At 44.4% G+C, this 15,953-nt stretch overlaps 1 protein-coding gene across 6 annotated transcripts in view; it reads right to left on the reverse strand.

The window, feature by feature from the left end:
- Nucleotides 1–15,953, reverse strand: part of LOC143039543 (uncharacterized protein CG43867) — a 284,063-nt gene that overhangs the window by 136,096 nt on the left and 132,014 nt on the right. Inside the window, exon 2 of one of the 6 annotated variants that reach the window (XM_076209715.1) lies at nt 14,502–15,069. The exons of the other annotated variants lie outside the window; for them this stretch is intronic. Coding sequence (XP_076065830.1) covers nt 14,502–14,558 — 57 coding nt within the window. The 5' untranslated portion in view covers nt 14,559–15,069. The remainder of the gene's footprint in view (nt 1–14,501; nt 15,070–15,953) is intronic. 6 annotated transcript variants of the gene reach the window in all.

Here is a 15,953-nt window from a genome sequence, read left to right on the forward strand (position 1 = left end):
TAAGAAGAAGAAGAAGAAGAAGAAGAAGAAGAAGAAGAAGAAGAAGAAGAAGAAGAAGAAGAAGAAGAAGAAGAAGAAGAAGAAGAAGAAGAAGAAGATGAAGAATAACTTTAAGATCCATTGGGTCTAAGTTAACCATCCCGATTAAGACTTTTCCGTAACATGGAGTACTTTAACCATTTTGTTTTGGCAGACACTTTAAGACTTTTCATTCGCCTCAAAGCCACGGAAGGACACCTCGAGTGTGAGGAGGCTGCATTGTCCTCCCTCTTGCACAGCACTTGACGAGTATGACATACAAGACAATCCTTGTCAGACCAAAGTCTCGTGTTGTAGTCGAGCTCGCCAAAGTTGCAAACTATTCCCCTTAAGGCGGATCAAGTTGGCAAGAACGACCTCCCTCAGGAGTCGTCGCCAACACCGTCACTCAGCCCAGGTCTTGGGTCGTGCACCGGCCGAAGAAAACCTGGTAGTGGCGTCGGAGAGAACCGTCTCCACCCCCATCCTTCTCCTCCTTTGTTCAAAACCTACCAACAGCCTCACCTCGGTCAATTGTCTTCCAACGCGTTCTATTTCAACTTTTTCGCATAAAGTAGGCCAACCAACGGCTTCCCCCTGGACCTCCTTCTGTTGGCTGATGACAGAGAAACATAAGCACGGTCGTACAACTAAAGTTTCTTCTTATAATGATACACGAGACTCCAGAGGACCACGGTTCCTGACTTCTAAAGGGACTGTGTTTTTTTTTCAGTCGGTCCCGATTCGAGGCAGCAACTCTCACTGAATTCCAGGCAAGTTCCAAGACAGAGGCAGCAGCTCTTATTGATTTCCAGGGCAAGTTCCAGGACAGAAGCAGGAACTACCACTGGTTTCCGGGACAAGTTTCAGGACAGAAGCAACAATTGTCACTGGTTTCCAGGAGATTTCCAGGACAGAGGCAGAAACTATTACTGATTTCCAGGGGCAAGTTCCAGGACAAAGGCAGCAACACTGGTTTCCGGGGCAAGTTCCAGGACAGAGGCAGCAACTATCATTGGTTTCCAGGGCAAGTTCCAGGGCAAAGGCAGCAACTATCACTGATTTCCAGGGCAAGTTCCAGGAAAGAGGCAGAAACTATTACAGATTTCCAGGGCAAGTTCCAGGACAGATGCAGCAAATCCCTGGTTTCCAGGCAAGTTCCTGGACAGAGGCAGCAGCTATCACTGGTTTCCAGGGCAAGTTCCAGGACAGAGGCAGCAACTATCACTGAATTCCAAGGCAGAAAGAGCAACTACCACTGGTTTCCAGGACAGAAGCAGCAAGTCTCATTTGTTTCCTGGGCAGAGAGCAACTATCACTGGTTTCTAGGGCAAATTCCAGGACAGAGGCAGCAACTATCACTGGTTTCCAGGGCAAGTTCCAGGACAGAGGCAGAAACTATCACTGGTTTCCAAGACAAGTTCCAGGACAGAGGCAGAAACTATCACTGATTTCCAAGACAGATGCAGCAACTCTCACTGGTTTCCAGGACAAGTTCCAGGACAGAGGCAGAAACTATCACTGATTTCCAGGACAGAGGCAGCAACTATCACTGATTTCCAAGACAGAGGCAGAAACTATCACTGATTTCCAGGACAGAGGCAGCAACTATCTCCGATTTCCAGGACAGAGGCAGAAACTATCACTGATTTCCAGGACAGAGGCAGAAACTATCACTGATTTCCAGGACAGAGGCAGCAACTATCTCCGATTTCCAGGAGAAAGTCAGAAACTATCACTGATTTCCAGGACAGAGGCAGCACCTATCTCCGATTTCCAGGAGAAAGTCAGAAACTATCACTGATTTCCAGGGCAAGTTCCAGGACAGATTCTTGGTCACGAGTGTGGACGACACCAATGCCTCAAAAGACAAACCGACCCGTGAGGGAGGAGCAAGGGAACAACCGTATTTCCAAATTTTCCTGGAACGGAGCCCCCATCCCCATTATTTCGGGGAGATTTATCTTGCTCATAAGCACCCCTGTGTCCCATTCATTTATCAAACTGTTGAAATTTTGTGAAAATGTGCTCGTCGCGCGAAGTAATTACTCTTTGTAATGATTAAGTACCAAACTACAGGACCTTGAAATTATGGGGCAGAGCACCGTCATCAACTCGCCCATCTGTTGCCCTCTACTCTCTCCTCTACTCTCATCTACTCCCCTCCCAGGGGACTCGAACCTAACCCCCCCCCCCGATCAATTGTTTGGTTGACTATGAAGATATAATTTCCTGTTATTTCCATTTCTACATCATTGCATCACCTCCTCTTCCATTCTATACTTTCTTTCTCTCTCCCTCTCTCTCCAATAGAAAGCGACAAATTCTCTTTGCTGCCCTTCCTAACACCTCCTTACCAACTTTTGCTCTCCATCCACACACAAACTCGACGCCGCCACCCATCGATTAGGTAACAAATGACACTGTCAGGCCTAAACTGCCTGGTTATCGACAGAAGCACCAGCAATAACTTGTCATAAATTAGGAAGAGGTCCTGAGCGGCAGCGGTGGCGGCGGCGCCTCCAATCAGGCGCGGAAAAGGCGACGATTCGCTTCCTGAAGATGTCACTTTCTTTGCACCAGAAGACGCGCGCGCACACACGCACACACACACAGGGCTCGACGGGCGTTCGCAACTGCTAAGTCAGAGGCCCTAGTTCGAATCCCGCCCAGGGCTGAAATCATTTCAGTATCGCTACTCTGCGAGCCGTTACTCCAACTCTCGAAGGCGGGGAGTTGGATGGATATATATATATATATATATATATATATATAAAAGTATATATATGTGTGTGTGTGTGTGTGTGTGTGTGTGTGTGTGTGTGTGTGTGTGTGTGTGTGTGTGTGTGTGTAAATACGGCTACGCATGGTTAGCTATATCTTACGTATATGAAAGAAATATATATTTTTCCCCTTGATCAAAGTTCATTTCGTGCAAAACGTTACCAAAGGCGTTTTCCTATGCATTTACGTCAGTTATCCATTAACTATTCTAATCTGTCTACATATTCATGTTTCATTTATTTATTTACTCATTTATTTATCTATCGCTTGAAGGATGTGTGTTGGGAGGAGAGGCAAATGACAAGTAGAAAATTGTTAGAATTGTTGATTAACTCGTCGCGCTACGTAGGGGGCGCTGGGAGACGAGCGTTTGGACAATTACCGGTTCAGCATCTAAATATACAAAGTTCCCCCACGTGGACGTGACGTCATGTCGACTGGCCACATTTTCGCAAAACGCGAAGAGATTCCGTTTCCCAACCTGGGTGCTGAAATCAATTATAGGGAGTGCTGGGAAGTGATGCACACACAAAAATCGCATTGATATATGTATCATTGATTACACAGTTGTGCATATTTGATTTTTTCCCATGTTATTTTATTTTTCTAGGGTGTTCTAATTTCTTCTACAAAACAAATATTGTCAATATGTTTCAGTTCTACGGAATCAAGAAAATAAATCATCAAGCAGTAGACTTCACTTTCTTTTATCCTTCTGATAACACAAGATAGGGGTGCTGGACTGCTTAGACATGACAACAGGGGGTGCTATGGTCGGAAAAGGTTGGGAAACGCTGCTATATACGTAACCATACCAACTTCTGTCATGGTGGTGGTGGTGATGGTGGTAGGTATGCATCATGCCAGTGGCAGTCTCGACAGTGCCCACCACCACCACCTCCACCTCCTCCTCCACCAGGAGCCTTCTGCGACATAATTATCGACCGGTACGGTACGGGACACGCAACGAAGACGACGACGACGACGACGACGAAGACGAAGACGACAAAGTCGACATCGTCAGCCACAGCGAAAGCAAGTTCGTTTCTCCATTCACAACAGTTCTCCAATCACACCTACCTCTTGCCCTTTCCCTTCCTTGCTCGACAGACATTCTTCTTGCATCTAAAGCCCCTTTCACCCCATCCATCCACCTCGTCCTTGGTCCTTTAAGTTCACTCCATCCACCTCTGCCTTCCACACTCTTTTTACGAGTCATTCTTATTCTTTCTGCATCCACAAGCCATCCCAATATTCTTCCATTAACCTTATTTGCCAGTCTAGTATATCCTTGTGGCCTACGTGACCTAAAATGAATTAAACAAAAGAATACAAAACAAAAATAAATAAAAAAGGGACCATTATGAGATACACTGGTTGATTGTCATCGGGGATGGGGGTGTGGGGGGGAGTGAGTGTTTCGCGCCAAAATCTAAATATACGACATTTGTCCACGTGGGGAACTGAGAGAGGCTTGTCAGTGACGTCACATCGCGAGTCTGTTTCGCGATGACGTCATGTCGACTGCGGATTTTTTTTTTTTTCTTTTTCAAATACGTTCCTTAATTTATCGGAGTTTCTTCAATCCAAACATACTTCGGTATGACCAATTTGTGCTCACATACACATAAGACATACATACACGTATACACACATACAAAGAGGTGATCTACTATCTACAAAATCATGAAAGGAATGGAAATCCTTGATAGGAATGATTTACTAAAAAACGACCATGGAAAAACAAGAGGTCATGAAAAAAAAAACTCAAAAAGGATAACTATAGAAGAGATCTGAAAAAAACTTCCCACACAGAGTGCTGCATATCTGGATTAACTTAGATAAAGAAACAGTGTGTGCAAATCCTATTCAATATTTTAAGAAAAAACTTGACACTGAAAGATACAAAGACCTCACCACGAGCATAGCTCCCTTTCCTTATAATACAACTAGGTAAATACATGCATGCGCACACGCACGCACACACGCACTAAATCGATAACGGAAAAGAGAAGAAAGATGGCGGGGCAGCCTGAATATGTCAACTACGGACAATGCCACCACCACCACCTGTGGCGTTGAATTGCGAAACGAGCCTGACAGGAAACTGCCCGGATGGTAACCAACAAATTAACTCCTCGTCACCCAATTCCCAGAACCAATTTAAACCAATTTAACACCGTGGAACACAAGATCCACTTTTAAGGCGATTTTACCTGGTTAACGCTAAATGACCTGATTCACTCTTCTACCGTGGTTTGATAAAGACAATAAACAATAAACTCGTTTCACTATTAAGTACCTCTTGGAAGTAAAGCGGGTGTTGCCCACTTTAAAGCTTAAATTCTGCCCAGAACCAAAATATTCTAGTCAGCTTAGATAACAGAGAGAGAGAGTGAGAGGGTGGGAGGGAGAGAGGAGAGAGGGGGGAGGGAGAGGGAGAGAGAGAGGGGAAGAGAGGAAGAGAGAGGTGGGAGAGAGAGGGGGAGAGAGAGGGGGGGAGAGAAAGAGAGAGGGAGAGAGGGGAAGAGAGGGGAAGAGAGGTGGAAGGGATAGGGAGAGAGGAAGAGAAGTGAGAGAGAGAGAGAGAGAGAGAGAGAGAGAGAGAGAGAGAGAGAGAGAGAGAGAGTGAGAGACTGAGACCCTCTCAGTGAACACCAGTTTCACTGGAAATGTCGATTACTTGAAGTCTTCCTCCTGACTGCCGTCAGGCGATTTTATTTATCTCAGGGGGGGGGACGGAGAGGAAAGAGGGGGAACCTCTTCTGGCGTCCGTCTGACGCCGTTCCCACTGGCGCCGTCAACGTTATTACCACAATTATTCTCCCAATATTAAATCAACTCTCTCCCGCTCTCTCTCTCTCTCTCTCTCTCTCTCTCTCTCACTCGCCACACACGTGACAGGACCACATCTGGAGCATTCCTTCGCATCTGTCTCCTTCGGCCGCAGACTTCTTCTCTCGGGTGAATAAAATCATTTGGCGACAGCTCGTGTCAATAGGAGTGACTTGACGCCAATTGGCGACGCGTGGGCGCGCGCGCAGGGCAACGGCGCCGACGCCAAGACGTGGAGGAGGAGGAGGAGAGGGAGGAGGAAGAGGAGGAGGAGGAAGAAGAGCTGAAGAAGAGGAGGAAGAAGACGAGGAGGTGGAAGAAGAGGAAGAAGGAGGAAGAAGATGAAGACAAGGAGGAAGAAGAAGACGAGGAGAAAGAAGAGGAAGCAGACGAGGAAGAGAAAGACGAGGAGGAATAAGAAGAGGAGGAAGAAGAAGAAGAAGAAGAAGAAGAAGACGAGGAGGAGGAAGAAGAGGAAGGTTCCTGGCTTGAAAGGCAACGGGTGATGACGATGGTAATACTGAAAATTATGACAAAAATAATAATGATGATAACAGCAATAACAACAATAATAATGATGATGACGATAATAAGAAAGACAGGCAGAGAGAGAGGGAGAGAAAAGAGAGAGAAAAAGAGAGAGAAGAGAAAGAGAGCGAGAGAGGGAGGGAAAGAGAGAGGAAAGAGGAAGAAGGAGAGAGAGAGAGAGAGAGAGAGAGAGAGAGAGAGAGAGAGAGAGAGAGAGAGAGAGAGAGAGAGAGAACGCCACTGGAAGCGAAGCCTCACTACTCATTATGAACCCCTGAAATGTAATTAGTTCTCTGTAAAATCGCATTTTTCTTCCCGTCCAACCAACCCCTCCCCACTCCTCCCCACCCTCCCCCTCTCCCTATTACTTACTGGAGAGGCTGGGCGGGAGAGGGAGGAAAGGAGGGAGGGAGAAAAGGAGGGAGGGAGGGAGGGGGAGGGAGGAGGGAGGGGAGGAAAGGAGGGAGGAAGGGAGGGAGGAAGGGAGGGAGGAGGAAGGAAGGAAGGAGGGGGGAGGAAAGGAGGGAGGAAGGGAGGGAGGAGGAAGGAGGGAGGAGGAAGGAAGGAAGGAGGGGGAGGAAGGGAGGGAGGAAGGGAGGGAGGAGGGAGGAAGGAAGGAGGGGGGAGGAAAGAAGGGAGGAAGGGAGGGAGGAGGAAAGAAGGGAGGGAGGAGGAAAGAAGGAGGGGAGGGAGGAAGGAGGGAGGGAGGGAGGGAGGGAGGGAGGGAGAGAGGAAGGGAGGGCGGGGTGGAGGGAGGGGGAGGGAGGGGGAGGAAAGGAGGAAGGGAGGGAGGGAGGGAGGAAGGGCGCCTTCCACTGCTGGATCTCCTCCATCAGGAGTGAGAACGGAATGGAGTGAAAAAAAATGAGGGAGAAGGGGATGAGGAGGATGAGGAGGAAGGAAGGAGACGAGGAAAAGGAGGAGGAGGAGGAGAAGAGGAAAAGGAAGAGGATAAAGCGAGGGGGAACGAAGAGGGGAGGAGGAGGGAAAGGGGAGTAGAAAAAGAAGAGGAAGGGGAGGTGGTGGAGGGGAAGGATAGGAGGGGAAGAAAAGGGAAGAAGAGGAAACGGAGTGGGGTGACGAGGAGGAGGGAGGAGGGAGGAGGAGGAGGTGGAAGAAAATGAAGAGGAGCGAAGAAGATAAGTTGGAAGAAGAAGGCAAGAAACAGGACAACGCGAAGGAGGAGAGGAAAGAGGAGCAGAGGAGGAGGAGGAGGAGGAGGAGGAGAGGGAGGAGGAGGAGGAGAAGAAAAGAAAAGTAAATAAAAAGGTGGATGAGGAAGAAGAAAACGAAGAAGTCAAAGAAGAGAAGCAGAGGGAAGGGGAAGAAGAGGAGGAGAAGGAGGAGGAGGAGGAGGAGGAGTAGGCGGAGGAGGAGGAAGACGAAGAGGAGGAGGAGGAGAAAAAGGAGGAGGAGGAGAAGGAGGAGGAGGAGAAGAAGGAGGAGGAGGAGGAGGAGGAGGAGGAGGAGGAGGAGGAGGAGGAGGAGGAGGAGAAGGAGGAGGAAAACGAAGAAAGAAGATAAACTTACAACTCCATGAAGTCTCTTTTGGAAGGGCCAAAAAGTTTTTAATTTTGGCGAAAGGAACCGAGACACTTTCTGACACGAGTCGCGAAAGTTAAATTCTTCGCTTTCGTTGTTACCAGGTTGCTCTGAATTGCCTAAGCGATTTCGGTCTATCTATGAGCAATCGAATCCCAAGTGATGGATTTTCGAAAAGACATTTGTTGTTCCATCAAAGGGAATGGCAAAGTATCGTGTCAAAGGAGACAAATGACTGGAGTGACAGTCTATTTACTGATAAATGCTTAGTCTCAATCTGCCAAGGAAGCTTCGCCATCATAACCAAATGTTCCATCGTGTCGCAGTTGGTAGAGTTCCCGGCTGCCATTAAGGCGGTCCAGGTTCGAATCCCGAGCCCAAGACTGAAATAATTTCAGTGTCGCTGAGCTCCAAGTCGTTACTCAAGCTCTCGTGGGCGGGGAGTTTTGTGTGTGTGTGTGTGTGTGTGTGTGTGTGTGTGTGTGTGTGTGTGTGTGTGTGTGTGTGTGTGTGCGTGTAAGGTCACAGCATTACCCATAGATCAGTCATATATGAGCTCTGGGCTCTCTTCCGGAAATGAAATAGCTGTCGATCACGAGTCCATCACGTGATCCAAGACAATGGTGAATCACACACACTTTGAGTCTAGGTATGTTAGAAAATTAGAGATTAGGATGCTCCTTTCCTGTATACTACAATTACGTAAATAAAATTAGGTAAATACATACACAAACACTTAATTACACACAATCCCACACACACAAACATACAATCACGCACAATTACATACAATCACGCACACACACACACACAATCCACCCACACAAACAATCACACATAAACACACACACACACAATCACGCACACACACACACACAATCTCTCTCATACACACACAAACACACAATCCCACACACATACGCTGTTTCAACAAACAAACCATTTTGCATTGCAATGATACATGCATTCGATTTTGGTCGTGGCCCGGGAAGGTCCAGCCTGCGTAAGGGGTGACCCACCTCGAGCGATCGCACGTACTTAACAATGACCGTTTTGTACAACTGGAAGAGTGAGTAGACTTTTTCACCCAAAATTTGTGTCGATCAGTCTTTCCAGAGGCCTAAAAAGAACTCGATTCATTCTCATACTCTCCCCCCCCCCTCTCTCTCTCTCTTTTTAACCAAAAATTCTTTAAATTCTGTGTAGTACAGTCCGGTGGGATATCCATTTTTATTATGCAATCCTTAAACCTGGGGTGCTGAAATGCTACAGCATTGTGATCTAGGAGTGTGTGCTCTTGTCGCACAAATAGCTGCTATCCGTTTTGCAGGAAGCTCGATCTATTACTGTTGTTCTTGTTTCTGTTGTTGTTGCTGCTGCTGCTCGGGTCCACAGGTGGGACCGGGAACGATTTTGACTTTTGAGAAAGAAAAAAATTAAAAATGTTGGGGACTATTGGTCAAGGTCTGTGTGTGTGTGTGTGTGTGTGTGTGTGTGTGTGTGTGTGTGTGTGTGTGTATGTGTGTGAGAGAGAGAGAGAGAGAGAGAGAGAGAGAGAGAGAGAGAGAGAGAGAGAGAGAGGGGGGGGAGATAGAGGGAGAGAGACGGAGAGAGAGGGAGGTAGATTGATATAGAAAGAGAGAACGAGAGACAGAGAGGGGAGATAGAGGAAGAGAGAGTGAGAGACGGAGAGGGAGGGAGATAGATTGATAGGGAAAGAGAGAGAGAAAGTGAGAGAGATAGAACGAGAGAGAGATCGTTGGCCACTCGTGAATTTGTGCAGCACATTTTGAGAATATGCGCGCGCAGGGAGGCGGAGGCCAAATTTCCGTGCTTGGGTGAGAAAAGTGCCTCACTTCTTGCATGGCCCCAAGTGCTTTCCACTTTCACCTCATTTGGCGCCAAACGAATTAGCCCTTTTGGCATCCCTCTTAATGTGCGCTGATGCCGTCACCCGGCGCCTGCTGGTCTCGCGTTCGCTCAGTTCTGGGTTCGAACCCCGCACTCCCTTCCGATTCCCAGCGGTACATTATACAACAGTCCCCAAAGTGCATATAGTACATAGGGTTAAGGTGACGGCTTCGGCCTTCCGATTCCCAGCGGTGACTGTTACCTGATAGAAGAGTCCCCAAAGTGCATATAGTACATAGGGCAAAGGTGACGGCTTCGGCCGCAGCTACTCAGCGCCTCCTGGCGTAGGCTCCTCACTTAATGCGCAAAATGTCGATATGAAAAATGAACAACAACGGAGTCGTCCATGACGATGCATTTCATTAAGGATTTGTTAAATAATGATAATAATAATAATAATAATAATAATAATAATAATAATAATAATAACAATAAAAAGAAACGAATAAATATGTCAACAGACAAATAATGAAAATATTAAATGAACAAATATCTAAGTAAATGTGCGGAGAAAGTAAAGAGGAAAATGGGAAAACATAATCACAAACAATATAATGAAACTGGCTCCGTGTGCAGGATTTTCACATGGGAAGGGGTAAAAAGAATCAGTATATATATATATATATATATATGTATATATATATATATATATATATATATATATATATCACAATACGGGTATATAAAGTAACATAGCAGTGCAGACTTCTCTCTCGTTTCTAACTATACTCGTAAACGCACTCTGAACAAAAAATCAGCTTGTAAACCCTTTATAGAACAAGCTAAAAATTTCCTCACTCAGTCCTACAAAACTCCCCTCCTCCTTCCCCCACCTCCTCCATGAACTTTTACTTATCCATCCTGTCTTTCAGCAACAAAGCAAGCTTCATGAAACTTCAGGGTTCGTTTTCATATTTTCTTGAGCCTTCATATTTTTTTTTCCTGTTGCTCTTCAGCCCTGTAAAAACAAACAGGTCTTAATTTGACGAGCTAATTTTTTTTCTCTCGTATTTTTTTTTCTGCTAATGGACGTGGGTGGAAGGGAAGGGGGGGGGGTTACCTGATCCTATCCTACCCCTATATTCCGAACGCCGCTTAAACCGACCAACGAATCCTTAAAAAAAAAAAAAAAAAAAAAAAAAAAAAAAAAAAAAAAAAGGTAAATAAAATGGGGTTTGGTGCATCTAAACATAATCAACCTATCATTGTTTATCTATTATATACATTTTTTTCTAAAATCCGAAATGCCTTACACGATGATGGAGAACCTTTCTCAAGGAGCGGCCGGCCATTTCTTGGCTACACGATCGGCCAAATTATTCCCTCCTTCCTTCCTTCCTTCCTTCCTTCTCTGCACGAAAATCATTTGTGGCCCGACAGTCTAAGCCCATCTATTCTCGTCCAGTTTGTATAAAGTGAGGAAACATTTCCGCGATGATGTTATCAATTTCTTCCTCAAAATCTTTAAGGTCTTGTATCCGGTCCCCTCTCATCCTCGGGATAAAATGAAAAATCTTTTTGGGAGAATTTTCATCTATCTTATATATAGTTTGTTTTTAACATATATGATTCCACTTCGTAGTCTGTTACTACATTATTCAGATTTAGTGTACGAACATCCTTTTGTTCATTTCGTTTAATCATTATTATTATCTATCTAAGAAGGAAATATGCAAGAATTGGTTTACTAATAGGGTGGTCAACGAATGGAATAGACTTAGTAACCATGTAGTGAGCGCTGAAACTATCGGTTGTTTTAAGAAACGGTTAGACAACTTTATGGATGGGGATGACAGGTGGTCATGGACATGGAACTGCCTAGTATAGGCCTTATGGTCTCTTGCACTCTCCTTCATTCTTATGTTCTCAAACAAAATTGAGAATCTTTATTGTCAAACTAACATGGCCAATATTGCTGAAGATACTTGAAGTATTGTCAATCAACTTTTCCGACGTCAACATAAGAGTTGAAAGCAGTTCTTCGACTTTCAAAGTCAAAAGACCGGCGGATCACATCTCAAATAAATGTACATTTCTTTTCCTTTCCAAAGACGATAATAGACTATCTACTCTGTAGGGGAAAAAATCCCCCCCCTCCCCTCTCTAGGGAGATTTGGGGGGGGGGGTTTCGGGTGGGAGTCAGGGGTGGGAAAAGGATCAGACCGCTATCATTTTAGAATCGAAAAATACGAAAGATTCGTGATTCTACAAACGTCATTCCTAAAGTCTCCCCAACCCACTTCAGATCACACGACAAATGGTACTAAATTAACTGTGAAATGTAAATTCACCATTTGTGCAAGATAAAATGATATCCACCGGAGGGGAAGTTTAACCTGACAGATGGTGTAGGGCGGAACAGAAATAAAAGGGCCACGGAAAAGCTACTCTGGCAATTATAACCAAAATCCATTTTCGCTCTTGCATTCTGGGTAAAGTGTTTCCGGGCGTCTCGGTACACCATGAGACCATTTCTGTTCCTCTTTAGCACCCGGGAAAAAGAGAGAAAGAGAGAAGAGAGAGAAAGAGGGGGGAAAGAGAGAGAGGGAGGAAAGGAAAGAAGGGGGGAGAGAGAGAGAAAGGGAGAAAGAGAGAAGGGAGAGAGAGAGAGAGAGAGAGAGAGAGAGAGAGAGAAGGGAGAGACAGGCAGAAACAGGGAGAGAAAGAGAAAGAGACAGAGAGAGAGAGAGAGAGATGTACCACTTGGTACCTATAAAGTAATACCACAGGTAGTATTCGCACAAATAAACTCACAATTGACTACAATCCTTCTCCGAGTAAGTGTCTATTAACATAAAGTTCATCTAAATGACAAACCCATTTCCTCACTAATTACAGTAATCATTGAAGGAGTTGATAAAATGTGCAAAAAAAAAAAAATGGCCTCCTCAAAGTCGATTTTCTTTTTCTTTTAACGTTGATCCGGTTATAAAGAAAATGTTGTGGACTGCCTAGGAATGAAAAAAAGAAGGAAAAAAAATAAAGGGGAGAAAGGTACGACGAGTTCAAAGCAAATCCCTTCATACTAATCAATAAGAAATAAACAGCGGCTGACTTCCCTCTGCACTCGAAGCTTATGCGCCCCAACCCGAGAGGCTAAGATGAGTCGACCCTCTCGTGGGTTGGGTGCCTTATGCGGCGCTATTGATTCCGAGTTAAAGGTGGTGTGCGCTGGTATGCAACATGCCTCTCTTCCTCCTCCTCCTCCTCTTCCTCCTCCTCCTAAGTGCCATCTGGCCATAAGCAAAGAGCAAGCAAGCAACGAAGCAGTGCTTCTTGAGGCAATAGCAATTCTCCCGAGGACAAGGGAGAAGCACAGATTAATCTTGTCTGCGCGCAAATAAAATACTCGTCTTCTAACAAGGCATCAGCAGATGTTGGAACGAAAACACGACAGCGGCTCATCATTTATTGAAATAACAAGACCCCAGGCACTCCTGTGTGTTCTACACAAACACGCGCTTACACACACACACACACACACACATACGCGCACGTACGTCCAATTCTTGCTAACATCTTGTATGTTTGAAGATAGAATAATATTAATAATGATAATATTTACAATAACAATTATTGTCTTTATCATTATTATAACACATGCATGCATGCATGCACGCACACACACACACACACACACACACATATATATATATATATATATGTGTGTGTGTGTGTGTGTGTGTGTGTGTGTGTGTGTGCATACACAAATGACAAGGGAAAAGGAACTGGGGGCCTACACCCATTGCATTGTGGGAACTCGAGAACACAATCATTCTATACGTGCGCAGGCATGTGTACAAGAGCATGTATTTACCTAGTGTGTGTGTGTGTGTGTGTGTGTGTGTGTGTGTGTGTGTGTGTGTGTGTGTGTGAGAGAGAGAGAGAGAGAGAGAGAGAGAGAGAGAGAGAGAGAGAGAGAGAGAGAGAGAGAGAGAGAAAAGGGGGGATGTATTTACAAGGAAGCTCCATGATGTATTACCGCTGTGACGGTAACCTTACCCTGCATATCATCTTACATGCAGTCTAAGTTTCAAAGTCGACATATCAGTATCAAAAGATCACAGTAAAGCTTTAATGGCCTCCAATGTTATAAAAAGAATTCGTACCAATATAGATGTATTTCATTTAATCAAATCCAACGACTTTGGTTACAATAAAGGTATTCCAATATATAAACGCCATAATTGCTGTCAATATCGCATAGGCTTCCTTGATACTTCTCATAGCTACGTTTTCTATACGTATGTCCTTCGATATACATTAAAAAATTAAATAACGATTGGCCTAGTAGCCAATAAAATGTTTTCCTCTAAATTATTTTTGAGTTTCTGCCAATTACCTTAATTGGTGCAGAAATAACTTTCATTTAAAAACTGATACTGGTAAAGTACACTCCAAGTCTGAAACGAGACGCCTCAATAAATTCAGCTTTGTTCATCGAAGATAATAAAGAAGACCTCTTTATTTGCGTGTAAATAGTTATAAATGATGCGCTAAATTCGGTGTGCTTGTCCAAAATCTCCCACACGTATTTAATCATTGTCCTACAGGTCATTTGAACACGAACGAACCGACACACACGCACACACGAACAGACACACACGCACACACGAACACGCACGCATAGACACACATGCACACACGAACACGCACGCACAGACACACACGCATACACGAACACGCACGCACAGACACACACACGAACATGCAAGCACAGACACACACACGAACACGCACGCACACACGTACACGAACGCACAGACAGACACGAACACGAACGCACAGACACACACGAACACACACGCAAAGACACACACACACGAGCACGCACGCACACACAGACAGACGCACGCACAGAGGAAGAAGACGGTCCTACTTACCTTTAGGGCTAATTCGTGGATATCGTCAATGTTGCCGACATTAAAGTTGGGTTCCATGATGCGATGACAGTGACGTAATGTCGTCGACGGTTCGAGACCTTGATGGAATGGCAGACGGAAGCTTCAAACCTTCACTGTTTAAAAACGACGCCCATTTCACTCTGAATATTGGGTCTCACTGTATTCATACCCATGGCGAATATTTTGATCTTTCTGCTTCATCACGAAATTATTAAAATTATCATGGGGATGAAAACGCCTCAGTTCCCGATTTTGAAACAAAGGATTTCGTATATCATAACAAAATGTGTCTGGTTTTTTCTTCTTTCTGTCAGAACGAAGTACAATAAACAAAATATATTCCACGTAATTTCAACTTTTGTTTCGTTCCGCCAGGGAAATGGCTCTCAACAATTTCGGGGGTTTAATTCCTTAAAACAGGAACTCAACTGTAGTTTTCTTTTTCTTTTTTGGGTTTCTTGCAATCATATTATTTTCTAGGCACTGGAAGAACCTGAAGCGATTTTGATTTTGATGGTCTGACACAAGTAATTTTGATTTAATGCATCTGGAATCCAAGAAAATTTAACGATTATCATATGATCTTTTATATTTTCTGCGAAAAATAAATTCCGTAGTCCATGCTCCACCTCCAATATTTTACATTGATGGATTGTGTAATTCTCATAAAACACTTTACGTTCAGATATACATTAATTAAACATTCTAGAAGACACGTACATTTTTAAATGAATTCTGTGGTTTATTGGTCAAAATTAATTGTAGCGTATAACACTATGCTTGTTTGACGTAGAAATTATCATTAAGACGGTGGAAGATCCTTCAAAGTTGTATAACATTAGTCGTGAATTATGGAACAACGGTACCGTAGACTTTCCAAGACAGTCAATAAGGTAATCTATACATATTTTAAGACATTTTCACTGCATTTGATACTCAAAGAGATCGAGATCTCTCAAATATATTAAAAATGACAAACACAAGGAATGTTGCGTGTCTGTGCTTGCTTGCGTGCTTGTTCCTGGCTTCCACAAGCCAGCACCGACCCGAACTTTGCGGGTGACCGGACAACGTCACTAATCAATTCGTAAGTAATGTTCCTTTCTTGGAAAAGACTGCGGTGGTTACTTGGATAACTTGCGAGTTCCTTTCTAGATCCAGCTAGACCGAAACGGCTTATGCACTTTCTTAGAAAAGACTGCAGCGGTTACTTAGATATCACTCGAGTTTCTTTCTAGATCCAGCTAGACTGAAACTGCTTATGCACTTTCTTAGGAAAGACTGCAGCGGTTACTTAGATATCACTCGAGTTTCTTTCTAGATCCAGCTAGACTGAAACTCCTTATGCACTAGGCCGGATACATATACATCAATATATATACTCCACAGAGTTAGAGCTGCCTTGAGCATTTTATATTTATACGAAATAAG

The sequence above is a fragment of the Oratosquilla oratoria genome, chromosome 26 (assembly GCF_046742065.1).
Source record: "Oratosquilla oratoria isolate Oo_2021 chromosome 26, ASM4674206v1, whole genome shotgun sequence".
Lineage (NCBI taxonomy): Eukaryota > Metazoa > Arthropoda > Malacostraca > Stomatopoda > Squillidae > Oratosquilla > Oratosquilla oratoria.